This window comes from Bombus affinis, chromosome 5 (assembly GCF_024516045.1).
Source record: "Bombus affinis isolate iyBomAffi1 chromosome 5, iyBomAffi1.2, whole genome shotgun sequence".
Classification (NCBI taxonomy): Eukaryota; Metazoa; Arthropoda; class Insecta; order Hymenoptera; family Apidae; genus Bombus; species Bombus affinis.
Window position 1 is genome coordinate 9,533,934 of NC_066348.1, and position 22,599 is coordinate 9,556,532.

General features: G+C 28.4%; 5 protein-coding genes across 14 annotated transcripts in view; 3 read left to right on the forward strand and 2 right to left on the reverse strand.

The window, feature by feature from the left end:
* Window positions 1-3,938: 3,938 nt before the first annotated feature.
* On the forward strand, window positions 3,939-5,887 carry LOC126916752 (histone deacetylase complex subunit SAP30 homolog). The gene is made up of 3 exons (XM_050722857.1): window positions 3,939-4,720; window positions 5,237-5,464; window positions 5,588-5,887. The coding sequence occupies exons 1-3, from the start codon at window positions 4,550-4,552 to the stop codon at window positions 5,714-5,716; spliced, it is 528 nt and encodes a 175-aa protein (XP_050578814.1). The 5' UTR covers window positions 3,939-4,549; the 3' UTR covers window positions 5,717-5,887.
* A 55-nt stretch (window positions 5,888-5,942) lies between these two features.
* On the reverse strand, window positions 5,943-8,549 carry LOC126916746 (exosome complex component RRP45). Of its 2 annotated transcripts, XM_050722844.1 has the most exons (10): window positions 8,391-8,549; window positions 8,057-8,180; window positions 7,900-7,994; window positions 7,479-7,701; window positions 7,065-7,282; window positions 6,757-6,984; window positions 6,542-6,675; window positions 6,357-6,439; window positions 6,153-6,276; window positions 5,943-6,065 (listed from the first exon to the last, which is right to left on the reverse strand). In XM_050722844.1, exons 2-10 carry the CDS (start codon window positions 8,120-8,122, stop codon window positions 6,004-6,006), a joined length of 1,233 nt encoding a protein of 410 aa, XP_050578801.1. In that variant the 5' UTR covers window positions 8,123-8,180; window positions 8,391-8,549; the 3' UTR covers window positions 5,943-6,003. The 2 variants fall into 2 exon arrangements, with proteins under 2 accessions (XP_050578801.1, XP_050578800.1); XM_050722843.1 differs by having other exon boundaries at window positions 8,057-8,543.
* A 340-nt stretch (window positions 8,550-8,889) lies between these two features.
* LOC126916751 (uncharacterized) lies at window positions 8,890-12,220 on the forward strand. 3 transcript variants are annotated; one of them, XM_050722853.1, is made up of 7 exons: window positions 9,094-9,453; window positions 10,212-10,294; window positions 10,586-10,760; window positions 10,906-11,024; window positions 11,104-11,246; window positions 11,304-11,478; window positions 11,554-12,220. In XM_050722853.1, exons 3-7 carry the CDS (start codon window positions 10,652-10,654, stop codon window positions 11,614-11,616), a joined length of 609 nt encoding a protein of 202 aa, XP_050578810.1. In that variant the 5' UTR covers window positions 9,094-9,453; window positions 10,212-10,294; window positions 10,586-10,651; the 3' UTR covers window positions 11,617-12,220. The 3 variants fall into 3 exon arrangements, with proteins under 3 accessions (XP_050578813.1, XP_050578811.1, XP_050578810.1); XM_050722856.1 differs by lacking the exons at window positions 9,094-9,453; window positions 10,586-10,760 and adding an exon at window positions 8,890-9,003; XM_050722854.1 differs by lacking the exon at window positions 10,586-10,760 and having other exon boundaries at window positions 9,092-9,453.
* An 86-nt stretch (window positions 12,221-12,306) lies between these two features.
* On the reverse strand, window positions 12,307-15,618 carry LOC126916745 (alkylated DNA repair protein alkB homolog 8). Of its 7 annotated transcripts, none has more exons than XM_050722841.1 (8): window positions 15,521-15,618; window positions 14,527-14,637; window positions 14,226-14,457; window positions 13,966-14,088; window positions 13,653-13,850; window positions 13,190-13,575; window positions 12,949-13,104; window positions 12,307-12,877 (listed from the first exon to the last, which is right to left on the reverse strand). In XM_050722841.1, exons 2-8 carry the CDS (start codon window positions 14,629-14,631, stop codon window positions 12,323-12,325), a joined length of 1,755 nt encoding a protein of 584 aa, XP_050578798.1. In that variant the 5' UTR covers window positions 14,632-14,637; window positions 15,521-15,618; the 3' UTR covers window positions 12,307-12,322. The 7 variants fall into 7 exon arrangements, with proteins under 7 accessions (XP_050578798.1, XP_050578792.1, XP_050578796.1 ...); XM_050722835.1 differs by lacking the exon at window positions 15,521-15,618 and adding an exon at window positions 15,213-15,484; XM_050722839.1 differs by lacking the exon at window positions 15,521-15,618 and adding an exon at window positions 15,221-15,483.
* Window positions 15,619-17,532: 1,914 nt separating this feature from the next.
* Window positions 17,533-22,599, forward strand: part of LOC126916741 (uncharacterized) — a 30,603-nt gene continuing 25,536 nt past the window's right edge. Inside the window, exon 1 of the mRNA XM_050722829.1 lies at window positions 17,533-17,812. The gene's annotated coding sequence lies outside the window, so the exon portion shown is untranslated. The remainder of the gene's footprint in view (window positions 17,813-22,599) is intronic.

Below are 22,599 nucleotides of genomic sequence, written 5' to 3' on the forward strand. Positions count from 1 at the left end.
AAATTGTTATCAGGAATGCAAGTTATGTTTTTTCTTTTACATTTCTGTTAATTAGTAACTCATAAAATTATGTGCACTAACATGTTTAGTTTATTCTTTTCGTTTTTTCTTGATATCTTTTTAAGCAAATGACTAAAGACTATATGGAAAAATTAATGCCCAATACCTTTTTGTAATACGAATAAATACGAGCTATATTGAGAACATAGTACACAGTATAATCTACTCATAATTAGTTTTCACATTGTCCCGACATTGATCCATTAGTATTCTTTAATACTGGCTCAATAATAAATGTATCCGTATTATAAAAGATGATGATTTATGTGGATGGTGGTAATATTATACTGTCCACAGTATCTACGTATAATATGACTACGTCGAATATACATAAAATCGAATAACTGGTTTACTCCTGATTTCATAACATTACATGCTATGTGTCAGGTGCATTTTGTATAAGCAAATTTATCGCGTTTTTTGGGTAGTGTAACATTAATTTCAAAAATATGCAAAAAATTGCAATTAATTGAATATTCAGTATAGTATTTTAGATCTTATTTTATGTTTTTGAATATGGTAGTAATATACATACAGTAATTATTGCACAAAATGATTTAAAAGAGAAAGAAGATGTTCAAATTAAAGCTATAAAATAGTTCACTAATTTAATATCAAACAGCATCGAAAATATTTTGTGTACTAAACAGGCACGATTTATAAATCAAAATCTTATCTCCGGTTCATCGTTTGGAGTACAGAGAGAACGATTATAGTCCGATGAAATTATCAATGCATTTCATATTAGAACTTTGATAAAAAAAAGTCAGAATGGTTGTATCATATATTAAGAAAATGTTTAAAAAATGTACTTAAAATAAACTTTTTCTTACAATTTAAACACTTCATAATTTGAAAATTTTGTATATAAATTAGATGCAAAATATTTATATTGGTTTTAACGAATCAAATAAATACAATTAAAAATAAAAAATTTAATATCTAATAGAAATTTAAAAATTATTTTTATATAAATAGGTGAGTCATTGATAATTTTCTATCAGGTGTGTAAATATAGATATGACATATAGTATTGAAGAATTAGTAATATTGTTATTGTAGAAATTCCAGACATTCCAATCCAATAAACAATAATTGTAGTATCCAAGAGCACATATTAATACATGTAAAAAATATATATCTTTAAGAAAAAAAAGTTGTGATTTGATAACGTGTTATGAGTATAAGCAAAAGAGACGAATAAGTATAATATCACGTATACATCTCTACCGGACTACATGTAAGCTCATATTACGCACACACAACAAGTACAGTGACGTTTGCGTATTGCAAACATGTCTTCCGTACATTGATTATATTCCCACCATTTTATATATAATCAACCACATATTTCAATATAAAATGATCTGGTGTTTTATTTATATTAGACATATAAAAGAAAAATAACGTCGACAAATTTTAGGAACTGACCAAAAATATTATATGCTATAATATAGAAATGCAATAACAGCCGAAGAAAGAAAGTAAAAATTATTTTGGCGCCTTGTATAGTACGTTTCGTTGATGATATGGCGCAGACAGCAAAAACAGACGCTTAAGAGACGCTTACGTGTAAACATACTGTGCATAACGCTCGTTTTTTCTCGTTTTACTATTTATTGATACGTTTAACACAAATCGTAAAAATGATTTTCGTTAACAACAACATTCATATTATTCTATAAAAGTGAATAAAATAGGACGTAAATATGCCATTGTCGATCATGTACATATAATTTTAATAGACTAGAGAATTGAATGTGAGCGGGAAATCAAAAGCAATATAATATATTATAAACCACGTTATGGATAACAAACTAATGACTAAAAGTCCCTCTCATTTTTTACACATTTTCCAATTACATCGTGCTCGCCGCCATAATTTAAGGATTAAACGGGAAATTAATCGTTATAAAACTATGACGAGTACTATAGTACAAGATCCCATATATGCCAATGCATGGCGCAAGTAGCCAAACAGAGACTGATCGTACGCGGGCTATAGCCTTGACGGATGATTTATGACGAAACACTCGTGACACAGGCCACGCCGACATTTTACATTATGAATCTAGAATATCTACGTTTTCACGACAGTGAAAACTGTCACACGAAATTCCTTCACGTATTTATACATAATGATAACAAAGTATACGAGAACCTTCCTGCTAAACACATCTCTGGGCAGCCATTTGCTATGACGGCTGTGTAGAAATAAAAGGTATATGCACAGTACGCAGCACAGTAGCACTTCACTAAATAATAGCTCGTATTACGCTTATCATACTATGATGATAGCCTATTGATCAATTGTTGGTCGCCAAAATCTGTCAACACTCAAAAAGAAAAATATTTGGATTTTTCTTACCTGAACGGTCCTCTACAGCTAAAAGGATTCTCAGCTTCGAATATCGCGACCCCACGCCACTTGTGCGGCATATGAAAGTGTATGGGGAAAATCTGTATTACTATTGGCTTATTTCAGATAAGCCGCAAAAAGTAAGCCAATCAGCATCAACCTTTTATGTTTTGAAGCGTTTCTTTTTGCCCCCCCAATAAAATGTCTGCTGGTAGAAAGGGCGCGAAAAATCATGCATGGAAAACTGCTTACACGATATCATTCGCTTCACAGTAAACAATATCGTTTTCTACCCTACTGAATAAACGTATTTTTAATAATAAAACGTATTTGTTATGTTTGTCTAGAATAATAATATCTTTAGATAAATAAATAGTTTAAATCATTAAGGTTAGAATTTATTATTATTGTAGATGGCGCTAGATTCCGAAAGCTAAATGTTAAGGCGCAAATTACAGTACCGCCAACATGATGCATAAAGTATTCATGCATATATAGATATACATATATATGTGTGTTGTGTATATGTATATACATATATATAATATCTTTTTCTAATTTAATGAATTATTTTGTACTATGGAGATAAATATGTTTAAGTAATAAAAGTAAATGATATAGTTGTTTTATTAAATATTCTGAAATACATATATGTAATAATCTTTAACATAAAAAAATAATTGCACACAGTTTTTATTATGAATAAATAGCTATTTATAAAAATTTGTATTGCATATATTATACTTATTAGTATTATATGAAATATAATGTTTATAAATCCGTTTTTATTAACCATAATACATTTACGAATTTACAGTAAAGAGAGAATTGAAATACTATAATAAATTTTTGCAAATATGTATGTTAAACTACGAATTTAAAATATAAAATTATATAAAAGAGTTAGAAGTTATACACTACATTTAATTTATATTTTAGTATATATATAAATTCTACTGATATCTTTTCTATAACAATTATGATTTTTCAAAAAATATATTAACTTGTTCACAAAATATGTTTTATATTGTGAATATGAAATAAATCATATATGTATAATAGCAGAGAGAATCTCTTATAATAGATATATTTATTAGCTTTATTCATATATACATGCATATATATATATATATATATATATATATATATATAATAAACATGCAACATGTGAAAGAAAAGAAACTAGTTTTCCAAATCAAAAACTTTATAATTTTTTTTGTTAGATATTGCTTTTTGTTATCTTTATCTTTTCTTCTTATCCCATAGACTATAAACGTATGATTTATTTTGGGAAATATTTTTAGTAAATATGAATTTGATAGAAAAGCTAAATGAATACAAAACAAAAAGGAAATAATAATAACAACGCAAAATATAAAATATTGATAAAATACTATATGGATTATGAAACATATACATGTATACGATTAATTAAAAGTTGTTCATTTTGAGTCAATGACAAAATTTATAGTTGGTAGAACTGATTTTTGCTGTATAGGAATTTCTTAAAGCTAACCATGTCGTTCATGTATATGTATATCCATTTATATATTTACATTTTACATGCATACACATATGTATCTTCAGTTCACGTAGTATCATATGAATCAATGTGGATGTGTAAATAATAAAACGCGGTGAAGTGCTGTAACATAGGATTTTAAAGAATTCCATAGAAACATAGACGTATTGCGAGGAAATAGTGGTGTCAAGTGTTTGTCTTCTAACAAAATTTTCAAAGCATTTGCAGTAACAGATACGTATAAATAATTCGTATGTTAAATTGTTTGAGGGAAAGAAAGTGAAACATTATACGACATCGTTTAACATTGATGTCTTCGTAATACGCAAACTCTACTATTTAAATTATCGATTTGTGAGCTTGAATCTTTACATTAAATAAAATTCTTTTTACACCGGCAACTGAAGAATAATTTTCTTTGAAAAGTTATCGATAACAAATGAAATTGAACGGGAAATTATGACTGTGAAAAATAGGTATCGCCGAGTATATTTTACTCTCAGACACGCCGTTTTTTGACGCAAAACACGTACACCAAAAAATCTCGAGGTTGTTAAAGTTCTAAATACTCTTCATACTGATTTAGTTGATGTTAAAAATAAAAAAAAATGAATGGATTCAGTACCGGTGAAGAAGATTCCAGAGGAGCTGCTGATCAGATTTGTTGCCTTGTAGATGAGGGTGAACGATGCACTCGGCCAGCTGGCAACGCTTCTTATAGCAAACGTATTCAAAAAACTGTAACTCAACGACGATTAAAACTTAATCTTGATCCAGTGGTAAGATTAATGACTATAAATTATGTTACAATACATATACTTGTCATTTTCTTTTAAGTTTATTTTAAGATTTCTTTTCTGTGATTTTGAATGTTATGTGTTATTCATGAAAGATTTAGTCATTATTTTTGTAAAATAGCATTATTTTAGTTTTATTTTTAAGATTCTTTATGAAAAATTAAAGTTATTGAGTATGTCACAATGTCATGCTGGTACAAGTCTTGGGAGTAAATTTATATAATTAAATGTTATGATTCATCTATATTACTATTAATTTTCTTAAGTGCTAATAATATGTGCAACCTAAGTCATATATACAATTTAAAAAGTAAAAAAAATAGTATTCTCAGTATTTTTATAAATACTATATCTTGTACTTATATTTTATTAATATTTTTTTAATCTTTTGTAATCTTTTATAAATAGTTCATTTAAAGAAAAATTTTTAAATATCAAAAGTAGTTATAACTGATTAAGTGATAGTATCATGTCATTATATATCTTGTCTATCATTAGGCACGTCATATATATATTTGTGATTATCATAAGCAAGTAATACAATGTGCAAGATCTAAGCAACAACAGCAACGTAGACGCAAGGATTCAGAAGAAGATTCGGGTGAAACAGATAATGATCTTCCTGAAGTTGATCTTTTCCAATTACAAGTCGGTACACTGAGGCGATATAAAAGGCATTATAAAGTTTCTACACGTCCAGGTTTAAATAAAGCTCAATTAGCTGATGTATGTATTAAATAAAAATATATATTTTAAACAAAAATTATTTTATTTTTGAGAATGTCTACTCATTGTACTTGTAATAATTTATATAAAATATTTATAATGAAGTATATTATTTCCTTCCAGACTCTTATGAAGCATTTTAAGACCATCCCTGTAATTGAAAAAGAAGCATTAAGCTTTTTCATTTACACAGTAAAAACCAATGCCAACAAATTGGATCAAAAGAATGGTTTAAGTAATGATACAACATAGCCTAGGCCTCATTTCATGAGTTTTGTTACTGTAATAACATTTTATTAGTAAGATCAAAAATATATGTATGGATTTTTACTTGTTAATAGGCATAGGTATTTTATAAGAGCTATGTATAAAATATATATATATTAGAAATATAACAATACATAATAAAATGTTGCTTATTTATACCATTCATTTTTATTTTCTTTGTCATTTGAAAAATATACTATTTAATAATAAGTAGATAAAATAATGATTAAATTATATTTTTATATAATTTTGATTTGTTATTTATTCAATCATTACATTAAATCCTTTATTTCTAACATTTCGATAGTTTCTTCTTCACTGTCTCCACTTAATTCTAAAACAATTAATAATTGCTCGATTAATTATTTATAAATCATTTGTCAAAAATGTTATACATCCAGAAATGAATTATATAGAATACCTATATCTTCTATTTTATTTTCTTCTTTCTTTATCTCCGCAGTAATTTCAACATCGTTTATTTCTTCTTCTGAGGATTCTGATGAATTCCATGTATTAGGTCCACCTTCGCCAAATGACATACTCTATGAAAATAATTTTAAAATGTTGATTACATTAGCCATATTAAATTGTAATGTAACCTTTTAAGTGAATAGATATTTACTGTATTTGATATTAACTCAGCAGAACCTTCTCCAGGCTTTATAATCGTACAATTTTCATCTTCTTTCTCTTTCTCTATGTCAACTTAAAAACAGAAGTAAATACAAATGTATGTAAGGCTGTGATAGATGGTTATTTAGTATCATTGCTTTCACACTATATGGTTATGATCAATGAATTATTTACCATTAGATTCTATTTTTTCTATCTCACCCCATTTACGCAGTTTAATACTGATACATTCACTATTCATAGTTGTCAACTTCTTTGTCATTATGCACTCTTTAAAACGATTTACATTACGATTATCTTTCTTGTACCTAAACATATACTTATAAAATGAAAATAATCTAATATGAGAAATAAAAGAGATAAAATAACTTAAAAAATGAAAGTTTTACCTTGTTTCTACATCATAATTTACTGCTTCTTTTATTTGTTGCACTAATTGAACAGCATAATTTGCTGCATAATTAGAAACTGCTGATATCACGTCTTCAACAGTCATAGTTTTTGTCAAATAATTAAAATGCAAACTACAAAGTTCTCTATATGAATTAATACCAAGAGTAAGTTGAGCTACACCAACTCTTTCTTCTAAATATGTTGGATCCATAACTGTACTTCCACTAAGAAGATATAATTTTATAACAAATTTGATTACTTGTAACGGGTTATTTAAAATAATTACACAATTTAAGTAATTAACCTTTCAAATGTTATAAAAGAGACACACACTGGATAATGATATAATGTTAAAGGTAAAGGGTCTTTTTCAGAAAATGGATGAACTATAATATCTTCACCATTTGAAGTTACATCAGGCCTATGAAAATGTGAGAGAGCAGCTAATGTTGCAATGGAAGCACAATCGATTAAATTTCCATCGTGATTAATAACGTTAACATCAACCCTTAAATTCCACACCTATATTAATTAAAAAATATCTCATGTCATATTAATATCCAAATATAAAACATAATTAAAATAATATTTTATGCAAGTATGTATAGAATTTGTTATATAACTGTTAACTCTTATATATCCTGTTACAATTACTCCTAACATCTTGATTAATTTCAGGTAATTAAAAGTTCAAAGTGTTTAAGACAATATTCCTTACTTGTTTATCAGCTATGATACATAAAGATTCTAAATCTATACATTTGGAATCTTGATAACATTTTTCAAGTTGTCTGCTAATCAATATTGAAATCTCAGATTGTCTACCACCATCAAAATGCTGTGCAGCCATTGGATTAAGTTCAACATTTATATGTAGCATCCCTTCATTAGGACGAGAAGTCTTAGGTTGCTGAATATCACATGTTACTTGTGCTATAACTCTATAATAAAATTATTACTTTATAATATCATAAAACATCTTATATATAAATTAAATACATAAGTTTATAAGTATCTAATATTTATTGATAATAACAAATATAAAAATATTCTTATTTGTTACATTTAAAGAAATAAATTATATTAATATTATCTATAATACTTTTAAGTAAATATTACATTAATGAGTTTGTTCTTACCTAGTTTGACCAAGCAAAACCATACAACTACCCCAATTGGATGCAAAATAAATTTTAGCAGGTCGTGCTTCAAATAAACATCTGCCATCCAATCGCTAAAACACATTTTAACCAATTTTAAACTTTTACATACAATAAGATATTAAAAAATACATACTGTGCCTTGTTCCACTGATTTATTTATAAAGTTCTTTTCACAATTCGTTAGCAAAACTTCCTTCATGATTTAAAATATTTATTTACCCATCAAACACGTGTAAAATGTTGAACAAAAATATAACCTTAAATCAACGATATTACATATTTATCATATAAGTTTTATATTTTGCTATCTTATCATCGTCAAACTATATTTATGACTAATTAATGTGCGTATAATATAAATTAATTTTTCTTCCATTAATAGTTGCAAATAAAAAATAAGTAAATATTTTTAAATACTATCCTGAACTACTTTTTACTATCGATACTTTATATGATAACATCCATACATTTCGATATTCTATTTTCGAGGTAGTTACTCTAGAACCAAGATTATGATAACAGGATAATTTTGAAAAGCTTCTTGATATTAAGTTATGTCATTATTAAGTCGTGAAAGATATTAAAAATGAACTTTAAAAAGTTAGTTATATTCCAATTTCTCTAAACATTAAACTCATTTACATGTGACAGATTTTTTTAAATTAATTATAGAAAGTATACTTCATTTTTAAAATGTTTATATATAGAAAATATCTATCTATTATAAACATATTTAAAAATTGAATGTAATTATCAACACTTATCTTATTTTATATAGTTTGCACATTTTTCTAAACGAGAATTAAACCAATGTTTAATCGTGCGAATGACGTTTTATAATATTTAAGAACGACATAGAAAAAGTATACATTAAGTTAATTTTTGTTCCCGTACATATTTTATTCCAATCGATATTGTCAAAAAATATATGTATTGATGACATTTGACATCATCGTCCAACGTATGAACTTCCCTTAATATTTCCTTTATTAAAGAATTGCTGTTCTCAATTCCTTTGAAACTGTAACATGATTTTAGAGATAGAAACCGAAATAGAACAACGAAACGTTTAACAATAAGGTAATAGGTTTAAAGTCTTGTAAAAATAAATAGTATTAAAAAGTTTATGTATTAGTGCACGCGCTCGCGCGTATTATATATGTATATGTACACCACACAAGTGGCCATGCCCGGTCATATCTGCTTCAATCAGCTTGGTTTATACGATCTGTTTTTAACGTTGAGTCTTGTCGTCAATAATCTGAATTCTATGGTTCAATAACTGGCGAATATTGTATTCGTGAATATCCCGAATTTCAAGAAATTTCAATCTGTGTGTTTGGTAAAAGTTGTATTTAGATATCATACCCGTTTCGCATATAATGCTGATCACGGTACGCGTGATATGTACGGATAGATACGTATAGATAGGGCCGATCTGTGGAATGGATGCTTAATAAGTTACATTTCGCGTTGCCCATAATTACCTTTTCCGAGCCCTTTTGTAAAGTTTACTTTCAGTTATTATCGGTAAGTCTGATTACCATCTACATCGCGTATCTAGCTATATTCCGTTTGCCACTTTTTCATTCTTTCAAGTTGTGTATCGTCGTAAGATAGCTTTTATATTGTGTTGTTGTAGTAGCGATTGCCTTTGTACGTCATCTGTAGGTAAATATCTGTTACATTCGCCTCTTTCGTTACTTATATATTTTTGATATATTTGAGTATTTTATTATTTTCTCAGTTATTTTTTGATAATCATATATTTATTCATCTCATATTTGAAAATATTTCATTTCTCTACAAGGTATTTGATATATATATATGTATGTATATATGTATGTATGTATGTATATATATATATATATATATATATATATATATATGCATGTATGTAAATCATTTTTCGGTTTATATCACAATGAAAAAGTTCGATGTTTATATAATTTAAATAGAATTTTTATCACAAATTCTAATTGTATTTATGTAAACTGTAGTTTATATTTGTTTATATTTAAATAATAATTTACAATATTTATAAAAGTTGAATTTGCTCTCTTGGCAATAAAAGTTGTATAAAGAAAAATTTTTCAAATTGCGAAATTTTACATTAATTATGCGCAACATATAATTAATGCAACAAATTAAAAAAATCTTGCCATATAACATTATTCTATCAGTAACTAATTTATTAGAAAGCAAGAGAGAATATTATGTTTTATTATTATTATGTAATTTAATTTATAATATTTTAAACAATTTTGTGTATTTTTATATTTCTACAGAACTTGAAATATTCATCTATGATGCTGTTTTATTAAGGACATGACAACAATCTGTTATACACTTACTATAAACTATATTTGTGGTAAGTAATATTTAATATCTAATCACTATTGTAAAGTATTTAAATGTTTTAGTCCTACATAATATAAAAAGTTGATATAAAGATTATATATTTTATTTGCATCTTATTTTTATGCAAATAAAAAAGATATTTGATTTATAAATTGTACTATAGATAATATATTTAAAACTTTGATTTACTATTTCATATTTTACATATTTCTTTATCAAATTTTATTTCATAATGATTAAAAATAACAAATCAATAAAATATAAAGAAAGTGTTATTTTCTTTATTGTATATTCACATTAGATTACTGTGGTTTTGGATAAATCATTCATTTCTTGATTGAAACATTATAAAGAATTTGATACAGTTATGGAATCAAATGACAGAAAAAATGTTTATCTTGCAAAAACGGGTGATAATTCTTTGAATTCTGGAATGAGAGACACAATGATTGTTGGTCAGACAAATATGACACCAGGTAAAAGTATATTATATTTATATAAAATGTAGATTTAAATAAAATTTTGTTATAAATAAATAAAATGATACAAAAATATAATATTCATCAAGAAACTTACAATTAAATTATGACTTTTTATATGTTTATTTGTTTAATTTGTTAGAATGTGGTGAACCTGTGATGAAACCTGGAAATGTGTCCAGTGTTTCAAACAATCAAGCAAAGTGGTCAAATACTCAAAGTAAGAATTTTATAATCAATGCAGTCCCAGTGAAAAACGAGGTAAGTATATAAAATGAGTAGTAATTTATGTAATAAGAATATAAATACATGTGTTAATGGAATTACATTGTATTTTTAGATTGTTCACCTTGAAGATGGAGCACATTGCAATAAAAAAATGTATTATTACGATAGACATTACACAGGCCATGAAGAAACAGAGAGACCAACACGTAGAGGAACAAAACGATATAGAGACAAAGATGCACCTAAAAGGGCACTGTATGTGTTTACAATGTTGATTAATGTTTGATGTATTGTTTACAAGTGTCGTTTTAGGTCTGCCTTTTTCTATTTTTGTCAAGAATTACGTGGAAAAATGAGAGAATTACATCCAGAAATGGGAGTTGGTGATATTGCAAAAGAGTTGGGTAAATTATGGATGAGTACAGATCTTCAAACTAAATCAAAATATATGGCAATAGCAGAAGAGGATAGAGCCAGATACGAAAGAGTAAATAACTTATTCAATATTTTTATTAATATTAAAATGTAATTTTAACAAATGTTTGAACTTTTAATTATTTAGGAAATTATTGCATACAATAAAAGAGTAAAAAACTATGATCCAGAAGAAGTTGGACCTGTATAAGTTTTTCAATCTATTAAGAATGAAGGGACAGTGTACTTTGCCCTAAATCAAGCACTCGCCAATTAAAAATGTATAACAATTTTACTAATAGTTTAGTATTGTCAATCGTTGTATATATTACGTACACTGTTGACATCGACAAATCTGAAGAAAAATTATGTGCTATCAAATTTGGTTATAATTCTTGGAAATAGCATTTGAAACCAGCTGTTCTTTTTCATTTATTTGACAAATTGAATATTATTTTTTGTGAATAAGGTGTGCTAATATATTTACAAACGATATGTAATACAAGTAATAACATTAATATCAATAGTAATAATATTGAAGAGTATGATGCAGATAATAATAACATTAATATTATTATTAAAGGATGATAATCTATATTGCTATTAAATATGTTATACACAATTGAAGCACAATACAAGTAAAAGTCAAGCAGAGTGAGCTTTGTACAGTGCACTTTTCTTGTCTAATTATGCATTATTCATGTTTATAATGATAAAATTAGATATCAGGGACTATTTATCTTTAAAACCCTGTATAGAACGTATATTCCATGTATTTTGTTCTTTTTCCAATAAAGATAAAGTCATTTAAAGCATTTATAATCCTTATACTCTTGTTATATTTTTAAACTTATTATTTCTTTACTAATATTGTGAAAAGGTATAATTAACATGATTCTGATTAAAAATTTATTTCATTAATTTATTTGATCTTTTTTGTGTAAAATTACACACCAATTTCCTTGATCATAATACACCTTTTTTATTATAAGATTCGGCACTTCTGAACATAATTGTGATAGTTCATTTTCCTCAAATACATGATAATATCTAAGGAAGTTGCCGCCTCCTTTTCTTTTCCATGGAACAAGCATATCCTTACAGACAAATTTTGTACGATTTTCATGCACGGGTAATGTTATACCATATTCTGTTAATTTTTGTGTATGTGAAATATTGTCTTCCTTTTTACTTAAATTATATCGCAAGTAAGCTGTTTGAATAGAATCCTTTTCTTGTTCTTTTGCCCATACATAAATTAAACATTTTCCATTTGGCCTAAGAATTCTTGTTAATTCAGAAATGGCTTGTTTTCTTCGCTCATGAGTCGAAAGATGATGAATTACAGCTATACATATTACTGCATCCAGACTATTGTCTTTATAAGGTAAATATAAACAGTCAGATAGGGATACTTCGAAACCTTTATTGCGACAAATTTTCATTAAATTGTAACTTCTATCACACCCAACCTATATTATAGAGGGTTTGTTTTTATATTATGCTTGTTATTATATAAAGATAAATGATGTGTAATGCATACCTTAAATATATTTTTAGCTTGATAAAGATATTTGCCATTCCCGCATCCTACATCTAATAAGATATCACCTGTATTTAAAGTTTGAAGGAATTTGGTTACATTGGGCCATTGTTTATGCCTTGTTTCATCAAAATGATTTGAAATTTTATCATAAACCTATATATAAAAAAGTTGCAAACTTATTTAATAACTCATTAAATATAAGTACAATCGCACATAAATGGTAATTTATAATACATACATCATGTACGTAAGAATTTTCTATTCCTAGAGCTATTTTACTATCGATCAGAGTAGTAGCGTTATTCTGTTTAGTATCGCAATATTCTGGAAAATTACAGCAACAATCACCCCTGTGTATTTTCCGGAATGTAAACGATACTCTTGTTCCTCGTGGTTGAGTTGTAACTCCATTTGAAGATCTTACTATGTCATTATGTCTAGGACAAATTCCATGCGACCAGGCATAACGAGCTTCTCCTGACATGATTAACAATGAGCGAGCAGGCAAAAGGACAGCAGCTTTTTCATTTTCTCGTTTGAAATCCATTACGCAAGCTGAGCCCAATGACAATGACAATATACTATCTTCAAACGCACTATGTGTATCAATATGTGGAGGAATACCTTAAAATTTAAAACATTACTACTGTATTTATTTGAAAAAATGAGGTATGTTAAAGGATAATCTTTGCGAAATATACCTTGACCAGGTAAATAATGATTAATTGTTAATTGATCATATTCATATGGAACATCATGATATTTTTTGAACAGCGTTTTTAAAAATTGATAGTTTTCAGGTATAGGTATAATAGGTTTATCTGGATCTACTTTATTTGAATTATATTGAAATTCGTATCCAAAGTGTTTAACTTTTCTATGTTTTAATTCTGACGATTCTGAAAAAGAGATTTATATTGCAGCTAAATTTACATAATTTGATAATTTGTAATGTTCTTTTATTAAAGTAATAAGATTTTTGTTACCTTCATTAGACCAATAATTCATAATTACCTTCATTAGACCAATTAATTGTGCTTAATAACATTTCTTCTTCTTTTTCAGTGATAAAATTTTCTATTAATTTAAGTCCAGGAGGAAGATTTGAAGACCACCCACAATAATTTAAATCAGGGACTAAAACAAATTCATAATATCAAAATATAAAAATTTAATCTTTATATCCTGTATGGGTGAGTATACATTTTAATTAATAATTAATACCATAAGAAAATGCAATAAATTCTATATAGATTTCAAGATAAATTATATACCTGATTCTGTAAATGTTGCATACAGTGGTGTATTTTGTCCATTAATTTTAATGTTACCATTAATTTTATTGTGTACATATGTAGCAACTTCTACTGAATAAAATTTAATAAAACAATATGACTTGTTTAGTGGCATTATTAAATCATATAAGTCAACAAACGGATCTATCACATCTTGTAATGTTTTTCTTTGTAAACCAGTCACTAATCCCGCATTACAAATCATTATGTACTGTAATACAGTAAAATGAAAAAATATTCCTAATATTGTAATGAATAAATTACATAAATGAATGCTAACCTGTGTAGGATTATCACAGCATTTAATATCCATATCCTTAAGAAGTCTATGATATGCTCGTCTTTGCTTACGGTGACTTTTCTTGTTCAGTTTCTCTTCCATCATTTTTAACTACATTAAACCATAATGAATTATATATTATAAATTTCCTTAAAATATATGCATGTTTATATTGTTACGTACTATATTCATTTGTATGTTCTTTTATTACATATACATAAATATTTTTCCTATGTAAAATAACATTTTTAGTTACTGCGTACATTGTTATATTTTTAGTTTATGTAGGAACATTAAAAAACCAATGTAATAGATATACATTAAAATTTTATTTCATGCAATATTCTCTATTTACGAATAATTAAATTAAAGAAATAAATTAAATAAATATACAGACTTGAATATTTATAGACCAGTATTTTTTGAGTACTTTGAATTTGATAAGTAAAATAAAATTATATCTTTTTATAATTAAATAGATAGCATTAATTTACTTAGTTTGTCTATATATTAAATGTCAATAGATTGTTCTGTGCACTAACTAAATATGTAACTTCATGTAACATTCAAGTAGTAAAATTCTTCTTGAAGTACTGTGCATGTGCAATGCACAGGAATATAAAATAATTTCATCGTAAGATATACACGCACACACAGATTTCTGTAAAAGCTGTAGATATACGTACATACGTACTTATAAATGTGCAGAAAGCTTTAAACAAATCAATAATAACTCCATACATGTCATGTTCAAAATGAAATACATAAAAATATGTCAAATAAGGATATAATTAAATTTTCTTCTTTTTATTAAGTAAAATAATGAAGTTGTCAACATATAACTGATGATTATCATTTAATCGAGATATCGACGTCCGAAGTGTATTCAAATTCAAATTTCAAGGCTTTTAAGCAGGATTTTAACTTTTGAAGGCTCAAATGATATTCTGGAACTCAAAGAATTGATTAAAATTACTTTTATCGAAATATTTACCCTGGTTCCTTATTTTGATTACCGACGAATCAGTGATATGTGCTAACAAAAAGTAAACTTTTACATTGATAGATGGTGCTATCACGCCCAAAATAGGGCACTTTGCACTAATTGTACTTAATTAATTACATATTTAATTTAATTAATTAGGAAAACGGTATAATATTCTGATTTCTAGGAGTTAAAGGTTTAATTTCATTCTTGAGTAGTTCAAGAATTCGCCTTATAAATTAAGAAATTTCATATTTTAATTTTGTCATAAAGAAATTAGTTTTACCTTTTCACCGCTAGGTGGTTATAATGTTTCGTTGTCCACGGATTGGACGATTTTAAATGCCTGTTTATAACTATGAAACCAGAGAGAGTATTTAGATAAAAGTAATTTTAATTAATTCTTCGGATTGTAAATTATCATTTGAGTTTTCAAGAGTTAAAAAATTCGGTCTTGGAGCTGAAAATTTGGATTCTTTAATTTTGCTACCTGCCTATTGAACATACTTCAATATACATACGTAAGTACATATCAAACGTAAATATTTCAAGATTAGATGATAGGAATGGTAAGCTATATCATTGAATTTGTTTTTTCGTACTCTATTAGGATATCGAAAAATAAATATATGATTCTATTAAAAAAATATTGATGGCCTTTAAATCCCGTAAAAAAAATGATGATGAGAAAAAAGCTATTTCCACCATTGTATGTGGCTTTTGAAATAATGTAACTTCGTTCTGAGAAGTTTTTTCATACAACAATACAAGTTAGATATTTAGATGATCCCATTTAGTTCGTCCAGCAATTTAAATAAGTATTCTATATTAACAGCTGAAACAATTTTGTAATGTTTCCTAGATGAAAGTGGGCATAGATGTCGACACAGAAACTTTGATTTTTGTCTTCAAATATTTATGTTAGAATGCTTATTTCCTAAACGTGTTAAACGCGTTTGAAAGAGAAACTTATTATGTTAAATATATGCTACTTCGATTACAATTTCCTCTAATTGCAGAAATTATTAAATAATTCATATTAAGAAATTTTATCAAATGAACTGATACAATTTTATAAACTTTATTTATAATTAATGAATTATGTATTACATGTAAAAATTTATTTTATTACTATACTATATTATTACTATTTACGATATATATAATTACTATTACTGTATTTATTTTTTCATTTTATCACATTAATCTTTTCTCTTTTATTTTCAAGGTTTGTGATATCTCTTTCTTTTCTGATGTTCGCTTTAGTCTCTCAAATTATTCAGAAATTTATATTTTGAATGTTCAGTGGTAAATAATTTATTGTAAGCACTATATCAATCTATCGTTACTATTACTATTATTTATCGTATCGTTATAAATCTTCCCGAACTTCGGGCATTCATTAAAGCATGTGTTATATGATAAATACAATTGTCATCCTTTTTTTAAAAAAAATACTTTCTTAATAACTATTTATGTTTCATCTGATCACAGTTTCAATTCCTAATTCTTCTTTTTCATTTCGTAATAGCTGAGCGAAAGAGGGCGAGGGAGAGAGAAGGAGAGAGAAGAAGAGTGAGAGAGAGAATATATCAGATTTAAGTAGTTGAAACATTTTGGAATTGTCTTTGAGAAGATTAAAAAATATTAAAATTCAAAAGATTTGCAACCAGATAATCTTCCTGGCAATCCGATTACTCTCCACAAAATTGTAAAAAAGATTCCCATTCATTTTCCTTTCTCATGCTATAATAGATGAGAATATATCGGATTTAAAGTACAATTGAAATCTTTCAGAATTGTCTTTCGCGAGGTCGGAAGGATATTAAAATTCAAAAGATTTCCATCTGTATAATCATCCTCGCGATCCGATTACCTTTTACAAGATTGCAGAAAATGTTGCCTCGTCCGACTACTTTCGTCTTTCACAGTCCTCGTCTACTAGCATGTAATTAGAAATGCATCTCAGTCCCCATAAAAGCGAAGCGTTACGCGGATCATGTTCTATCCAGATTCGTCGGAGCTGCGCGGTCTCGTCGTCGCTGGACCAACAACGTCGCGTGCGAACGTCGCCGCGAGATCATGGTTCACCATTTCCTCGACGGATGAAGTGAAAGCCATGATCGAGGCTGGAGTAGAATGTAAAGAAGTCGATGCGATTCGAGAGAGGGAAACCGCTTTGGCGTCCAGTTACTCCAAGGCAAGCTGAAAGGAATGTTGAACGGCGTGCATCGCGACGCCAACGAGTTCTCACATTGATCGTCTCTAATCAACGTCGACGTCGTCAACGACGCACCATCGGTGAGTAAACCACCCTCTTCTCGCGGCTCGGCCCATCCGCGGTCGTCATCGTCCTAAACATACGCTTTAGTCACCCTTGTAATTAACAATAAGCTTAGAACAGTTTCTTAAACGCGATAATTCGCTTTTGGTAGGTAGATAGGTACCTTTATATAATCGACTTCTTTAAGATCGTTTCCTATACGCTCGTTTCCTGGTCTGAGAAGTCGTGTACAGTGGCTCATGTACACCGTCGACGATAAGTATTTTAAAATACCTACTGGTTATACTTGTTGGAAAATTCTAAGAAATTTTATTTCATCTCGTATTTCGTATTTTATTTTATAGGACTCGCGTATGCTTTAAATGAGATCACGGATTTATAATACAATAATTATAAAATGAAGGTGGCGCAAAGCAGTAAGTTTATATTTTAAGCGTGAATAAGTATCCTAACACTTATGGCCGGTGTTATATTTGAACGTTTTCAATAGAAAACTTGTATGTATGTATTTCTGTATATAAAAGATTTTGGAACTCCACTGTTGCGATTGTATTGGGGAAATTTGAAACCGATCTGAAAATGTACGTAGAAATTACAAGATATTTACTGCAGATATATATTTAAGGATGAATTAGTGACGATTCTACTGAATAACGCGGTTTCTCCATATAATGGATAATTGATTTTTTAAATATTTCTGTAGCCTCTGCGAAACGTATACTTGAAGTAGCTTACCTTGTAGCTTTTACGTACATCTTCACGTTTGTTTCAAGTTTTGCTAATATAATCATGATAATCCGATATCGTTACAGTGCTAATGAAATTTTAAACACACAATATATCCATAGAAGGTTTGTAGTTACTCCGACAAGTGTTTAAACACTTCCGTAAGTTACTGTAATTTCTCAGTTTCCTTTGTGCTGAAAATTCGCACACAATGAGTTTTTTGAGCTGTGTTTAAAAGTCTTTCATGGAGGTGCTGTTATGGTACGTCGGGAAAAGCTGAACATTTTTCTTGGTTTTGAATGTAACGAATAGACTGCAAATTTTTATGCATTTATGGGAAATTTAAAAGTGCAAAAACGAACAGAATGTGCATAACGTATGAAAATATATAAAATATCCAAAATATAGCGCGTGTAAAATTTAATGGATGAAACAAATCTGCGACTTCTTAAATTTGTAGAATTGAGAAGATGGCTTTATCTAGTAAAATTTTTTAAATATTTAAAAAATGTTATATGCGGTGAATTTATGTTTATTTATGACAAGTATTTTTAAAACGGGTAACGTTATCTTTAATTGAACATGGTTTAATATTTTAATCGAATAATCTAATTGAGCAGTGTATTAATTACGAATAACAGCCACTGCAATGTCGTTTAGCATTTTAAGTAATAATTAAATAGTTTGTTAAACTTATTTGTGATTAGCAACTAAGCTGCAAAAGCTTGCAGCAATTTCCTGACGTTTACAAATTTGCGACCAGATTCCTCCATAAAATGTGTCACTTTCATATTTGTTACATACCAGAGAAAGCTCTGTTGTTATTTGTAAGGAATATTCATTAAGCCGTCATTTTTTAAACATCCAATGAAATTCACACTAAACTCTCTGTGTTTAAGATTATCTCTTCAATGTTAATTCACAGTGAGTGAAAGTTTGAATTGTATTTATTGCTATAATTAATTTAAACTGTTGTTTCTATAAAAGATAGGAACCTTATTCTACATGTGTTAACGTAAGGATACATATTCTAATAAATATCTATTCATACACGATTTGTAGATATTTGAATATAATTTTGATCCGATAGAATTACAGATACGCTTATTGAAATTATTTTCTTTTCATGTGAAAGACGGACGCGAACAAAGTTCGTTTTGATCCCTTCAATTGTAAAAAATCCTAGTACAAAAATATAATTTTCCTATTTAGATGGCAGTAATTCATAGATGAATGTTCGTTGTAATTTCAGTTCGTTTAATAACGATATTATAGTAACGATATAGCCATTGATACAGCACACGATACAGTGTAATAATTTTCTTAAACTGAATTTACATATCTAGCAACATTCCATCGCAATGCTCGTCATAACAATACAAGTACCGTAATAAAGATCAAACATAACGGTCTATACTACAAAGCAAGTACGTGATCATCGATTAAGCAATTTTAAATAACGCTGGTAATATAAAGAGATGGAAAATTGAGAAACATGTTAAATTTGTCTTTTAACAATCTTACGTAAATACGTGTTCGTTGTTGTAAATATATTGCTTGTCATGATTATTCTCAGTGTAAAAATGCAAAAATTTCAAAGGGGTTGTAAAAGAATTAGTAAATAAAAAGGAATTAAAATTCTCACGCTTCGTCTTTGCAGGATTAGCATTTAACTGTTCTTTTTAATCATATGAATCATTGTCGGATGCATTTATAAATATCAATCAGTGATTACATCACTGATATTTTTCTAGCATTGCCCCTGATTGTTATGAATGATGCGCAGCGTTTTACAAGGAAATTTAGGACGCGCATACACTTTCACCTTACTCCTTTGTTTCATTTCTAATCTGTTTCCTAATAATTGAACTTCTTTGCTGTAAAGTTACATGAATATTTATATATGTATTTATATATGTATATTTTTTAGTATACGATTATTGTTTGTCATTTTAGGAATCTCAAACCACTAACTTACAACCGAGAACCAAGAATCCATATCCTTGAAACGAAGCTGACTAATCTGTAGTAACAACACTTAGATAGATTTCCATTATATAAAAATATCCGGAAGACAACAGAAATTAGACAAATGGAGGATTCAGAAGGAAGATTTTAAATAACGTAAAATCCAAAAAAGCAATAAGGTTTTCTGACACAAAGATAATATCTTCTAAAGTTTGTAAGCGCGGAAGGTGTAACCGCGGCTTGCTTATCTTTCCATGTATCTACCAGGTGTATTCAACGAAATCCAAGTGAAAGTACATCACAATTTGCGTGAACGCGTGTATGGCTTTGCTAGCACGTGCTTACGTTCCTTATTATAATTGGGGCATCGTTTACATTGCGTTATACATTACCGTGTGCTACGGCGCCGCGTTACAAAGTGAAACCCAGCTACTCGGATTTAGTTGAAATTAGCATCATAGAATGTTTTTTTGCTAATTAACGTTTCTTTTGTACACCGTTCACCAACGAATAAATGGGCGAGCGGTGTTTCTTGTTCCCTTTTGTGACTCAGTTTGCGAAATATTTCGCTCGATGAATTAACTCGAAATGTGAACACCGTGGTATTACTATTTTCATAGATTCTTTGATACTTAAGTATCTTTCGTAAATTTTGTAAGTCTTTTTATGGTACAATTCGCAGAATTTAGGATAATTTAATTTACGATACAACGATAGATAAGAAGCTATCGTAATAGAGATACTTAGTTCCGTCAATGACAAGATAAAGTTATAAACAAGATAAATTTCCAAAATTAAGGAAAGATTCCAAAATCTAGAGGTTATCTAGATATGCGTAAATCTAAGAGATTCTAACATAATTAGCAATTTAATTAATCTTTGCTCAGACAAGGAGTTCAGTTGTTTAGGGAATGCAAATTAAGTCGTTTATATGGAAACCTAATTTTCGTCATTGATTTACGCGTTAAGAATATTTGGATAGATGTTTCTATACTTATACATCTCTTTTAAGATTATCATTTTAATTCTATATCGGTCCCAAAACATTTAAGGAATCGGTTTTGTACACTATTTATATTATAGCAATCGTAATTTTACGATTTATTATTTCAGCAAAAGCAATTTATTATTTACGTTTACTGCTTGCCGATAATGAATTACGATATACTTAAGCTGATCTAGACTCGAAAGTTATTTTCTGAAAGCTAAAATTAAGGATTCGGAAGTTTTACAGATTTACACAGCATTCTACAGGCGAAATCCGCTGCGCGTTACTATTTCTGTTCATTCGTACTGCACGTATACTTTTAAAATTTCGAAGTAGGTCAGGAAGCCGTGTGACGCGTGTCCGACAACGAGAAAACGATTTTTTCTGTTTTGCAAAAGATTTTTGCCAACCTACTTTGCGGCTTTCCGTTCGAAGGCATTAATGGTCGATCGGAAATCGACATTCCGCGAGATCGTTTGCATTCTAACGCCGGTTGTCACGTGCGGCGTATTACCACGCGGATATTTGCGTATAGACACGTGCAACGTTTGATGTCTACTCGTGACCACGATCCATTTACATTTTACAAGGACTGCGTGTGGCACTTTGCGTGCGAACGTTCACTGCTCTCTTTGCGAATATTGCACTCTCCTACACGAAAACACAATTCATGTAACAGAATCTTCTGTTATCCGGCTAGGATACTTCGAGTAAGAGATACGGTTGATATCTAATTCCATGGTGCCAGGCGTCTTATGGTTGAATTTTAATGATAGAGAGGAATACGTATTTTATGGAGAATAGGTGGAACGTGACACTATGTATTACGTAGTGTCGTGTATGTGTACAGGGTGCATTGTACACGTTAAACTTTAAATTTGCATCCGAGTCACTTTTTGGACTTGAAGATATCGTTTATCGCAATACAAAGTTTTCGATGTACGAGACACAGAAATGAAATATTTCTTTGCGATAGAAGATATTTTAGAAAGAACAGTAGATATAAATATATAATTTGAGACAAAAGGAATATAGAATATTTTATAAAAGTGTCATTTCAGTTTTCACTTTCTTTTTTCTTTTTTACATATATTACAGCACGAAGTGAAATGCTTGTTTAAG